Genomic DNA, 12,939 nt, shown 5'->3' with positions numbered 1-12,939 from the left:
CCGCCATATTGTCGCAGTCACGAAAAATCGCTGATCTCCGCCATTAGTAGTGTAAAAAAAAAAAAAAAAAAAAAAAATAATAAAACTATCCCCTATTTTGTAAACGCTATAAATTTTGCGCAAACCAATCGATAAACGCTTATTGTGTTTTTGGTAAAAAAATAAAAAAAAAAATAGGTAGAAGAATACGTATCGGCCTAAACGGAGGGAAATTTTTTTTTATATATATATATATATATATATATATATGTGTATGTATGTGTTTTTGGGGCATATTTATTATAGCAAAAAATATTGCTTTTTTTTCAAAATTGTCGCTCTATTTTTGTTTATAGCGCAAAAAATAAAAACCGCAGAGATGATCAAATACCACCAAAATAAAGCTCTATTTGTGGGGAAAAAAGGACGCCAATTTTGTTTGGGAGCCACTTTGCACGACCGCAATTGTCAAAGCGACGCAGTGCCGAATTGTAAAAATCCATTGGGTCATTTAGCAGCAGATTGGTCCGGTCCTTAAGTGGTTAAAGGAGGATTAACCAAAAAAGTTGATAAAACCCACAAGGGTTTTATTTACTGCTACTATTCCTTTTTTATATTGGCTTTTAACCACTTAAGCCCCAAACCATTTGGCTACAGTTCAGTAACACTTGCAGGTCTTATCACTTCTCCTGTCCTGTGACTGAACAGTGAAAAGAGAAGCAGCAGACTGATGCGTTCATCTCCCTCACTTTGTTTTCTCCTCCTCGCTGCATGTCCCGCGTAGGCATGAGCACTGCAGCATGACTGTAAGGCTGCTTGGGTTACTTCTACCTCTTTTAGCCTGAGCTCTGCTCTACAAGGACTGCAAGAGGCCGATGCCAAGTCCAATTTAGATCCTTGCACTTCTTGAATAAAAAGAAAATTGTATTAATGATGACAAAGTTGCATTAATTCATATCTGCCTGTTCTTTGGCACAAAGGTCATAAGGGCACAAATCCTGCTGGACATGGTGGGGGGGGGGGGGCATCTGATGAGTGCCGCACATGACTGGGTTGGCAGGGACTCCCCTGTGATTAGTGATATGGTGCCAGGAATTTTCTGCCTTGTTCTGAAGATTCTTCATACAAAGTGATCATGTATAAAAACAGATCAGATCATGTATAGACAGGGTGATTATCTGCTCCCATTTTGGCAGGAGAGACCCACGGCTTAGAAAACTAGGTGTGATTTCTACATGTGTGGAGGAAAAGGTTGGAACGAAATATCAGAAGGCTTGGAGGTGAACCCATGTCCCTCTGTTCTGCGTATTAGGAGGCTGGTGGCAGCACTGTAATGTGTATAAGGTGAGTGGTGTCCCTGTCCTGTGTATTAGGAGAGGACATGATCTCCCTTTCCTTTGTATTAGGAGACCTGGTCCCCCTGTCCTGTATATTGGGAGGAGACCTGATCCTCAGAGGGGGGACCTCACCCCCTGCCCTGTGTATTAAAAGGCACACATGGGACCTCATTTTCTGTGTATTAAGGGGCACATGGGTCCTCTGCCCTGTGTATAAGGAGAAGAGCATCCTGTGTCCTAAGATTGACTGCAGATTCTCTATGCGGTGTATTGGGATATGTGTGGACCCTCCCTGTTCTGTGTATAAAGAGTCAAGCATCTATGGCCTGCATCCCATGTCCTAGGATTAGACTGTATCCTCTATTAGGAGGTGTGCAGACCCTGTGGTATGTAGATGGAGGCAAGCGTCCCATGTCCTGCATTTTAATGTCCTAGAATTTACTGCAGTCCCTGAATCCTATGCATTAGGGGAACATCCCATGTCCTAGAATTGGCTGCGGACCTTTCATCCACCCTGTATATTAGAAGGCAAACATTCAATGTTCTAGGATTGACTGACTGTGTATTAGGAGGTGAGGGACTCCTTGCCCTATGTATGAGAAGGCAAGCATAGCATGTCCTGTATCCCATGTCTTTGGGTGAGGTGTGGGAACCTCTGTCCTGTGTACTAGGAGGCGAGCATCCCATATTTTTGGATTGTCTGTAAACCCTCCATCCTGTGTATTAGAAGGTATGCGGACTCTATGGTGTGTATGAGGATACAAGCATTTCTAGGTTTCAGGATTGGCTGAGGACCCTCTGTCCTGTGTATTAGAAAGCAAGTGTCCCAGGCCTTTGGATGAGGTGTGGGGACCCTGTGTATAAGGAGGCTAACATCCCATGTCCTAGGATTGGATGAGGACCCTCCATCCCGTGTATTAGGAGACAAGCTTCCTGAGTCCTTCACCTCATGTCGTAGGATTTTGATTTCTGTGTATTGGGGGGTACGAGGACCGTCTGACCTGTGTATTAGAAAGTAAGCATTCCATGTGTTCTGATTGGCTGAGTATCCTCCTGTGTATTGGGGGTATGGGGACCCTCTGACCTGTGCAGAGGCGATTAAGTTTGCATGTGTTGCGCTATATAAGTTTTCATTCATTCATTCATCCAAGCATCCGATGTCATAGAATTGGCAGAGGACCCTCATCTTGTGCATTTTAAGGTGAACATCCCATGGCTTGCATCCCGTGTCCTAGGACTGACTGAGGACCCTCAACCATTGAATGAGGTGTGGGGACCCTTCATCCTGTGTATAAGGAGGTGAGCATCCAATGTCCTAGGATTAGCTGAGGACCCTCATCCTGTGTATTAGGGGCTATGGAGACCCTCTGTCCTGTGTATTAGGAAGCGAGCATCTCGTGTCCTGCATCCCATGTCACAGGATTAGCTGAGGACCCTCATCCTGTGTATTAGGGGCTATGGAGACCCTCTGTTCTGTGTATTAGGAAGCGAGCATCTCGTGTCCTGCATCCCATGTCACAGAATTAGCTGGGGACCCTCATCCTGTGTATTGGGGGGGTATGGGAACCCTCCGTCCTGTGTATTAGGAAGCGAGCATCCCATGTCACAGGATTAGCTGAGGACCCTCATCCTGTGTATTGGGGGGGTATGGGAACCCTCCGTCCTGTGTATTAGGAAGCGAGCATCCCATGTCACAGGATTAGCTGAGGACCCTCATCCTGTGTATTGGGGGGTATGGGAACCCTCTGTCCTGTGTATTGGAAAGTAAGCATCCCATGTCCTCCATCCTGTGTTTTGCATCACGTGTCCTGTCCTAGGCTTGGCTCGGGACCCTTCATCCTATGTATAAGGAGATGAGCGTCCCATGTCCTCCATCCTGTGTTTTGCATCACGTGTCCTGTCCTAGGCTTGGCTCGGGACCTTTCATCCTATGTATAAGGAGATGAGCATCCCATGCCCTCCATCCCAAATCCTAAGATTGGCTGAGGAGCCTGCTGTGTGGATTTGCAGATCCTGTAGGAGGAGAGCATGGAGCTGCTGGAAGGAGGGAGGGATGGGGAGGGAGGAGAGAGATAATGGGGGGAGATGTAGAGAGGGGAGGGATGGGGGGGAGGCAGCAGGGACGGTCTGGACTGTATGACCCCCAGTGTTCTGCGGTTTGGGGACAAGGACTTATCACGTGCCTGGAGCCTCTCCTCCCTGTGTGGTGAGTGGATTGTGTTTCCCTGGGTCTGGGCCCTGCTCCTCAGCCTCGCCCTGTCTGTCACATTCCTCCTGTCAGCCTGTGTGCTCCTCCAGACAGCCTGCACATTGGTATCATTGTGTCCCCTCCTGTCTGTCCCTCCGCCTTGTGTCGCTGCAGGACCCCAGAGTCCCCCCATCCCAAGTCCCTTCCTCCTCTGTCCCTCCTCCACACCAGGCCTGATCACCCTGGGAACCTATGGGGCCCTGCCTGCTGACTGCAAGCTTTTCTGTCCAGACTCTTGCTAGCTTCCCATGGCTGTCATATACAAAGCAATACAATGTAATGCAGCTCTATAAGCCTAAAGCCTGGGGCTGGGATAATAGGTTAACCCCGTCTGTGCCAGGAAAATCCCAGAAAAGACTCGGCATACTGCAAATACCAAATACCAGTGCAAGTGGAGGGAACTACAAGTCTCAGCATGTCTGGCTGGGTTTTTCAGGTAGCAGAAGTCTAGGCAATGGCATGCAGAAATGTGTTCAAAAAAATCTATGTGCAGCGACTCATTCTAGTCTATGGTATGCTCACAAATTCTGCAAAAATGCCATTTTCAACACATGCAAATTCTTTATTTAACAATAAAAATGATAACATGCAAACATTGCCATTAATCAGATTCTGAAAGCTAATGCATTAAAGTGCATGCAAGCCCCAAAAATGAATCTCTTGCTGTATTTGCTTCCTTTTGTTTGGTAAATATATATAATAATTGCAAGTATTTTATCTGTTTTGATAAGTGCACAGGAAAAAGTTGATCCTGCCAGGAATTCAGTGAGTGTGCAGCTTCCTGTAGTGTGCTGACAATTGTGCTCTGACTTTTACCATTCCGCAGTTTTCACTATGCACTACAGAACACCTCCCAGCTATGTTGGATAAATGGAAAGAGGTTGTCCTTACATTCCCTGTCTTGTTCCTCATTTACGCTGGTACTGTTTAAACCTGCGCTTTTAGAGGACATTTCTCAATGACGGTAATGGTTTTTCAGTGGTGCTATTTGCCCTGTGTTTTGGGTGCAGTCAGAACTAGAATTCTGTGCTTCCAGTATCTGATTGGACACTCTAAACAAATTTATATAAAGCTGAAACGTCTGAATGCAGGAAAAAGTGATCTGGGAGGCAAAAGGTGTTCTGGCCAGATGACTTCTGCGTTCAGAAAAGATAAATGGAGTGCCAGTTGCGGAAGCCGTTGGGCCCATACACACTTGGCATTTAGTTGGGTGAAGCGCACTGGTGCGCCGACAGCCTGTCAAATCCTAATGCCGCGTACACACCAACGGAAATTCCGAAAAGTTCGATGTGAGCTTTTGGTCGGAAAATTCTGACAGAGTGTGTAGGCTCCATCTGACTTTTTCTGTCGGAATTTCCGACAGCAAAAATTTCAGAGCTAATGCTCAATTTTTTTCCGACAAGAGAAATTCCGATCATCTGTATGCAATTCCGAGGCTCAAAACACACATGCTCAGAATCGTTGAACTTCATTTTTCTCGGCTCGTAGTGTTGTACCTCACCACATTCTTGACGGTTGGAATTGTGTGGAGGCAACACAAGTTTGAACCAACATTTCGTCGGAAAAAAATCCACGGTTTTCTTGTCGCATTTTCCAATCGTGTGTGTGTGTGTGTGTGTGTGCGGCATTAGTCTGACATCTGCTGTGGCTGGACTGTGCACCTAACTGTATGTGGGTGGATCCTCTGTGCACGTGGGGTCTCTCAATCTCGTTCTCTCTCGTTCTCGTTCTCGTTCAATTCTCAATCCTCAAGCCGTTCCCCCCCCCCCCCCCGACTTGGGGTTAAGTGCAGAGTTCCTCTGAAAAGCGATTTGTCATGTCACTACATACTGTATCTTGTATTGGGAGGGATATGCTGAGCCTGTGCCCACTCCACCAGTCCAGCAGACCTCCACTACCTCACCCCCCCCCAGTAACAGAATGTGGACCTCGTGTGCGCTCACTTAACGCTTTCCTTCCCATATCGCATAACCATTACATGGATCTGTGATGCTAGTCTGCTCCGGTTGCTATGGGAGGTGGACTGTTGGGGAGGAAGGATTTTATTGGGGTCTGCACCTGTAAAGGAGATTCACCCTCTGTTTATCCTGTTTACCCTTATTAAACAGAAAAGAAAATCCCCCCCCTTTTTTTTTTTTTTTTTTTTTTATTCCTGACAAGAGGAAAAGATGATTCTACATAATAGGGACAGCAATTAACTCCTGACAGAGGCTCTAACCCTTCCCTGTAGGTTTTCTGGCTGATCTGCCTGCCCACCCATATGCAGGAAAACTGTAAACGGTGATAGAATCTCAAGTACAGGGATGGATGACATGGAAAGCATTTTGCTGTCGGTCATGCGGCTTTTATTTTTTCAGTTATTTGGCCTTCAGGGTCAAGAAAATTTAAGCATACAAACCACTATTATGTATTTGAATCTCGGACAGGAAATCCATGTCCTTATGTTTTCTACTGTCAAACCTCAGCGTCATCCCTACTCTTAAAATGATGCCTTAACGGGCTAATCCAGACTCTCGATTAGGTTCATCTAATGCTGTTTACTCTGGTTACCCCTCTGGGGACTCTACTTGCTTTTAGGACCAAACATTCATCTGCTGCATCGTATGGGGTGGCCAGATGTGCAGGAATAATGTCTTAGTAATTACTGACACTTCCCCTATGACCACACAAGGGGCCTCATATTTAAGAGTTGGAGAGGGGAACTATTTTTTTGTTTTTCTCTAGAAATGACTGCTGGGAGCTGGCTGAAAATAGTGCATTGTTGTCCACATATAAAAGTTTATTTTTCACAACCTATGAAAGATATAAAAAAAAAGTTTAGGGAGAGGTTCCATCCAATCCATAAACTTCTAATGCTATCCAGGAGTGTGTGACAATTCTAGTTCCTATTTGCTGACTCGCTTTAGTCACTTACCAAGATCAACTTCACTGCCAGAAAATTCTTGCGTACTCGTTTCAAGTTGTGACGCAAGGATGTGTATGGTAAACGGGAGCCTCCAATTTGGTGACGGGAGCTTCTGTATACAGTAAAACCTTGGTTTGAGAGCTCTTTGCAAAAAATGTTAAATTCTGACTTTCTATACAAGAAGCGTCATTTCACAACTGAGTATAAAAAGGAGCCTCTAAGTGTAGCAATATGGTTACATTTAATGAAGTTACATATTGCTACAGTTTAGAGGTTCTGTGTTTTTTTTTTTTTTTTTTTTTTTTCTCTGTGGCTCCTGCTGGATTTTGCTTTTAATCCTCTTGTGGATGGACATCTTATGGTTTCACAACCTGGTCACATTGCTATGATCTTTCTATATGGTCTATAAACTGAAGGCCCTATGAGTAAATGGCTGTTATTTCTTATGGGGAAATTCACTTTGATGTACAAGTGCTTTGGATTTCAAGCTTGTTTCTGGAACGAATTATGCTCGCAATCCAAGATTTTACTGGACCTCAGGACAGGTCCTCTTTTATCATTCTTGCGTAACCTATAGCAGCCAGATTCTGAAAGCGATCACAAATGCACCCGGCTGGGCCTACATCCTCTTGTTAAATGATTCCTAGATATGCATTCTTTTATTCATGGAGAAATTTATTTTCAAGGTTTTTGGCACCCATTCAAATAAACGAAGGGTACAAGAGGAGATTTAAGGGAAATTAAAGCCACACAGGACATTGCTCTACCCTCCCCTTATTTTTATTTTTTTTATTTAACCAAAGTTTTTTTTTCTAAATGGGTTTCTTTAAGCTAGCGCATTGTTGGTTCACTTACACCCCCCCCCCCCCCCCCCCAAGAATGGAAAACTCGGATTCATTCAACCATTTATTCATAGGTCCTTCAGTTTATAGTCCATATAAAAAGATCATAGCAATGTGATGGGTTGTGTAACCATAAAAATGTCCATCCACAAATGGAAGCCTCCACAAGGGAATAAAATAAAAATATAACAGGAGCTACAGAGTATAAAAGAGAAGAGAGGCGCCTCTTGGTGCTGGTTCACACTGGGGAAGCCTCAGTCGTCCCACTCTGAAGCCGCCCCGCACAGTGTGACCTCAGCTTGAAACTGACTTCTATTAAAAGAAGCCAATACAAGTCGCTCCCAAGTAGTACAGGAACCTTTTTCTAAGTCGGAGTGACTTGAGTCGCTCCCATTAGAACGGTTCTCTTGCACTACATGGAGCGTAACTTGTCAGGCGGCTAAAAGATCTAGGGCTAGAGCCCATAGCAGCAGTCACCAACCTTTTTGCAGGCCCGGAGGGGGGGGGGGGGGGGGGATGTTGCCGGTAAGCAATTTTTTATTTATTTTTTGCGGGCAATAGCTGGTGTTGGCGCTTCAATCACCATGGTTGATATGGTGTTGGGGTGATAGAAACAAATGTGCTTCAATTGTAAGATTCTAATAATGAACTGGTTCAACTCGCCATAATGCAGAATCGGTGATGGCCCTGGGAGTGTCACTTGCCACTGCCACCAGATGTGGATTGTCACGTCCTCTGCCACCATTTGCAGATTGCCGCTGCATTGGTGGCAGGCTGGCAGCACTGGTCCATTTAGTGAGGGCAGGCAGTGAGATGTTGTCTCCCCACACCTTGCTCCCACATGAAGAGGCACGACTGAGGGCAGATGAGCGGTGATGTGGAGCGGGCGGAGAGAGATGTCGTCTCTGCTCATCAACCAGCTTGCTGCTTTCCTCCCAGCTTGCTGCTTTCCTCTCGCGCAGCTCACTGCGGCCTGCTGGTTAGGCAGGGACGATGCGGCAAATGACTCTGGGCTATCGGACCCCAGATTTGGGGCTATAGCCACCCCCCCTAGCAATGCCACTGCTCCACACCACTGGCTCACTGCTGTCAGTCTGCAATCGTGACCAAGAAGACTACCCTGCAGTAGAGCGATCTGAAAGCAGGGCTTGATGTGGACTGCTTTACTCCGGACACCTGCATACTTGGCTGTGCCTGTCTTAATCCACAACCATGTGAGTTGCTAAATGTTGTCCTTTCATTAAATATAACCATATTGCTACACTTGGCGGCGCCTCTCCTTTTTATTTTTATACTCGGTTGTGACATGACGCTACTTGATAAACAAGCGATGTCTTGATATACAAGTCAAAATTTATTGACGTTTGTTTTGCAAAACGCACTCAAACCAAGGTTTTACTGTACCAAAATGCATGATGGTACCCCAACATGCATTATGCTATGTTGAAACACGCGTGGATTGGCGTGCCACTGAAAATGAATGGCATCACAATGCACGAATGCATACACTCCTGCCCCATCCTGGAGAGGTGTGAATGGGCCCTAAATATGATTGCCATTCTGTCAGCCCATGTCTTGAAATGCCACTGCTTCGCCACTCCCCGTCTGCTTCAAAAATTCAACACTTCAGGAGCGTGGAACATCTGCTTCCCCGCTGCCCACAGTGGTGTCTCCTGTTGGGTCTCGCATTGCTACAGGACTATGAGCCAGCAGGAGGAACCACAGCGTGCGAAGAAGGAAAACTGGTATTCAACTCTCTAGAAGTCAGATACTTGAAGCAATTGGGGAACAGTAAAGAGGTGGCGTTGGAGGGCACTGGCTGCTAGAAAGTCTATTCACTTTTCTAAAATAGTCTGTCTTGGATGGGGGTTTATTTGATAAGAAACATAGTCTTTTATTTAATAAGTGACCCTGTGGTGACAAGTGCACTTTTAAATCTCATCGCTGCAAAATGATTCTTGCACTGAAGGGTCAAAGCAACGGCAAAAAAAAATGTAAAGCCACTTGTGAAATCTATGGGTTTTTTTTTTTTTTTTTTTTTTCCATGAAACTGTTAACTTGTCATTGCTGAGTGTTTACATTAAATATGTATGTTGTGAGGATATTTGTCATTCCTTTTCTTGCAGGATGTGAAGCCAGGAAGGAAGCAGGAGACAGCGGGAAAGAGGAATCCATCCAGACCGGAGAGTGGCGAAGACTAAATCGGACCGATTGACGGGGCAGGACAGTAACCGAGGCAGGAGGCCCCACCAGGACACATCTGCTGGCCACCTGTGACAGTTCTCCCAATAAGTTGCCTTGTACTTCCTACCCTTCTGCTTTAAACATGAGTGGTAGATACACCCATGCAGTTGTAAGAGGGATCCCTGCCTCCCTGGCACAAGAAGCTGATGGGCAAATGGATCTTGCAAGGGCTCAACGTGAGAGTGGTGTGTACTCTGGCATCCTCAGGCAGAAACTTGGCCTCCAAGTGATGGAGTTGCCCGCCAGCGAAGACCTTCCACGAGGGCAGCTGATTGGTGACACAGCAGTAGTGATAGCGGATACAGCTCTAATCACCCGACCAGCCATCCCCGCCAGGAGGAAAGAGGTGAGTTCTGCCTCTGATCATGCATTCCACAGGTTCAAGGGATCCTCTGCATGGTTGCCAACAGGTTCAAGGGACCCTGTGCTAATTCACTAAGAGACCCCTGTCAGCCATTCCTCTATCTGACCCCCCCCTCCCCCCACCCCCATTGTCTATTGACGTCCCGCCTGAAATCGGCAAAAGTAGTGCAGGAACTACTTTTGCACATCGGTGCGGCACCGCAAAATATATGTCGCACCTCTTGGAACAGACAAATCGCTCCAATGTGAACCTAGGCTAAAACTGGCTGCAACTCATTGGCTGCAGCCACTGTTCAGCTGACAACTTTCCACCTGGCTCGTTTTTTTTTTTAACTGAGATGCCGTGTGGGAAGTGGTCAACACTGAGTAGTTTTCTGCCAGTTCATCAGGAGCTTCACATAGTGTATGGCCAGTTTATCAGAGGCTGAAGAGTGAAGGAATGAGACACAGATCCCTCGGATCACCACACAAGTGAGTATAATAACCCCTTCTTTTGCCCTTTACTTTTATGTCGGTCACCTTGGGTGGGGTGTCTCCATATCTACAGAGTAATGTATCCAATTTAGATAGAATAGGGAAGAGTTACAACTTTAAATGGTGTGGGGGGGGGGGGGTGTTCAAACCCCCCCCCCCCCCATCCTGGCTTTTTTTTTGTTTTCCTCTCACCAAAAAAAAAAAATCTCCAATTTAGGCCAATATGTATTCTGCTACATATTTTTTGTAAAAAAAATGGCCATAAGCATTTTATTGATTTGCACAAAAGTTACAGCGTCTAAAAACTGTGTGTAGTGGGGCTACGATCTTGCGACGGACAGTCGGGACACTGACACTTTTTGGGGACCAGTGACACCAATACAGTGATCGTGCCAAAATAATATGCATAGTCACTGTATGAATGACACTGGCTGGGAAGGGGTTAACAGGGGAAAGCAAAGGGTTAAATGTGTTCCTAGCCTGTGCTTTAGTAAACTGTGGGAGGTGCTTGTACTAAGGGAAGTCGGATCGGTGTTCCTGCTTATCAGGAACACAGGGTCAATGTCTTACCCGCTGACAGAACAGCAATCTGGCTTGTTTACATGTATGAGACGAATGTATGTATGCAGAACAGGGAAGTACAGCAATTTTTGCTTTACATGGCTGGATAGATTAGTCTTGGACTGTGGTAGAGTTATATTTTGCCTAAATGTCCACTTTTAAGTGTTTTAATTGTGGCGCGTTTAATACATGCCAGAGCACCAAAGTGGATGCAAAAACATGCATGACTTTTTTCCCCTTAACCCCACGATGAACATTACAGTATATCGTTGGGCTCTACTGTACAATGCACTGTTGCAACGTGCCTTGATGTACATTGCCACGTTAAATAGGCTGTCAAAGCAGACCCATAATTTAAAGGGATCCCCAAAACAAACCCTCCCCCCCTCCTTTTTAAAGGAAACATGTCTGCAAGACTAGAAGGCTGCCATTACCGACCTCTCCTTCCACAATCTCAGTTGCTGATGCTTTGACGTCAATATTTGCTAAGTCACTGACCCAGACTGACCACTTTGATTTTCTCTGACTTGTTTATATTTGTTCCTTGCTTGTTCTGGGTCTATGATCTATAAGTATTGGATTCAGACACTGCCAGGCAGCTAGAATTTCCAGATTGCAGCCACCAATGATGGCATACACCTTTTTTCTCTTGATGGGTGTGCTATAATAATGGTAAGGCTGTATCTCGAGGCATTGGTCACGTGACCTCTACAGATCTAATAGAGGATCTCTGCTCAAGAAAAGCCAATAACTAACTAGTGTTGCCTGAAGGGTGGTCCTATGGAAAAGACCTTGCCGACAAATGTAATGTCAGTGGTCACATGATTGAACTTAATCCCCTCCCCCTTTTTTTTTTTTTTTTTTGTGAGGGGATGAATCTCTCTAGCGAAAGCATAGATGGCAATAAAAACCTGACAGTTGCTAAAGGCTTTAGATGCATTTTGAGATATTTATTCACTAAAAACCAGGGCTGTTACTGATCAAAATTTTTCTGTTCGATTAATCGTTTTTTTTTTTAATCGATTAATCGACTAATTTCGATTAATTATAACGCACATACAGATCCAACTACTTTTATCTGATCTCCTTGCAGGCTGATTCCCAGTGCAGCTACCAACCACTGGAAAAATGGATGGCAGGATACAAAAAACACACAAAGGCAGCGCTCGATGGGAATAGCATTAAAACTTTTATAGTCTTCAAGTAGGTAACCAAATAAATATTGCACTGGAGATAAAATCGATGTAGCTACATAAACTGTAAAAATGGTGCGAGTAATACCAAACGGTACCAAAAGCAGTCATAAAAACATGTAGCCAAGTATGATACTGGTATAAAAATGTGTACAACGATGCCACTGCTGAATCCAGATGAGGAGAAGTTAACATCAGTCTGTCGGCATGTAGATGTCCCATGAAGACAACTATCACAACTCCCAGTGGATGGCTGTAGAATCCCAGGTTGATAGAGGGAAGTGTAACAGCCCTTGCGTGTGGCAGATAGTAAGGTCCCGCCGGCATGCAGATATGAAGGCACAGCAAAGGAGCCCTTCAGATGGACACGGCAAGCCCTGCCGGTGTCTGTGATGTTACTGGATCTCCGACAGAACTCCCTGAAGGGCCCAGAAGCCAGCGGAGAGGTGAGTACCAATCAAAAGAATTTTGATTGATCAAAAAAATTAAAGATTAATCGATTAATTAAAAGTTAATTTGCACAGCCCTACTAAAAATGTCTGATTAATCCCTGCCTACCTGAACTAAATGAGCTGCCTTTGTTTGAAGGGTGGAAGAAGGCTGGTATAGTACTTCTATATCAGATATACGAAAGATGTTTTAATGCACTAAAAGTACATTGGTAGAAATTATTTTTCTATAATTGACAATGTCTTCAAATAAGACAGCCTGATTTGTAGTGCATGACGTAATAGCCTCATGGGCCCCTGGGCAAGTTAATGCTCTGGGGGCCCCTACAATGGAGACTGTGCAT

The 12,939-nt window shown here is 45.1% G+C and overlaps 1 protein-coding gene across 3 annotated transcripts in view; it reads left to right on the top strand.

Annotated features, from left to right (window-relative positions):
- Positions 1-12,939, top strand: part of DDAH2 (dimethylarginine dimethylaminohydrolase 2) — a 35,533-nt gene that overhangs the window by 7,550 nt on the left and 15,044 nt on the right. Inside the window, exons 1-2 of one of the 3 annotated variants that reach the window (XM_040323499.1) lie at positions 1,176-1,323; positions 9,438-9,901. In XM_040323499.1, coding sequence (XP_040179433.1) covers positions 9,638-9,901 — 264 coding nt within the window. In that variant the 5' untranslated portion in view covers positions 1,176-1,323; positions 9,438-9,637. Of the gene's footprint in view, positions 1-1,175; positions 1,324-3,414; positions 3,523-9,437; positions 9,902-12,939 lie in introns of those variants that run through there. The other 2 variants (XM_040323497.1, XM_040323498.1) reach the window with 2 other exon arrangements.

The sequence above is a fragment of the Rana temporaria genome, chromosome 9 (genome assembly GCF_905171775.1).
Source record: "Rana temporaria chromosome 9, aRanTem1.1, whole genome shotgun sequence".
NCBI classification, from domain to species: Eukaryota; Metazoa; Chordata; class Amphibia; order Anura; family Ranidae; genus Rana; species Rana temporaria.
The sequence above is the reverse complement of the archived record's forward strand: the minus strand, read 5'-3'. Positions and strand labels throughout refer to the sequence as shown.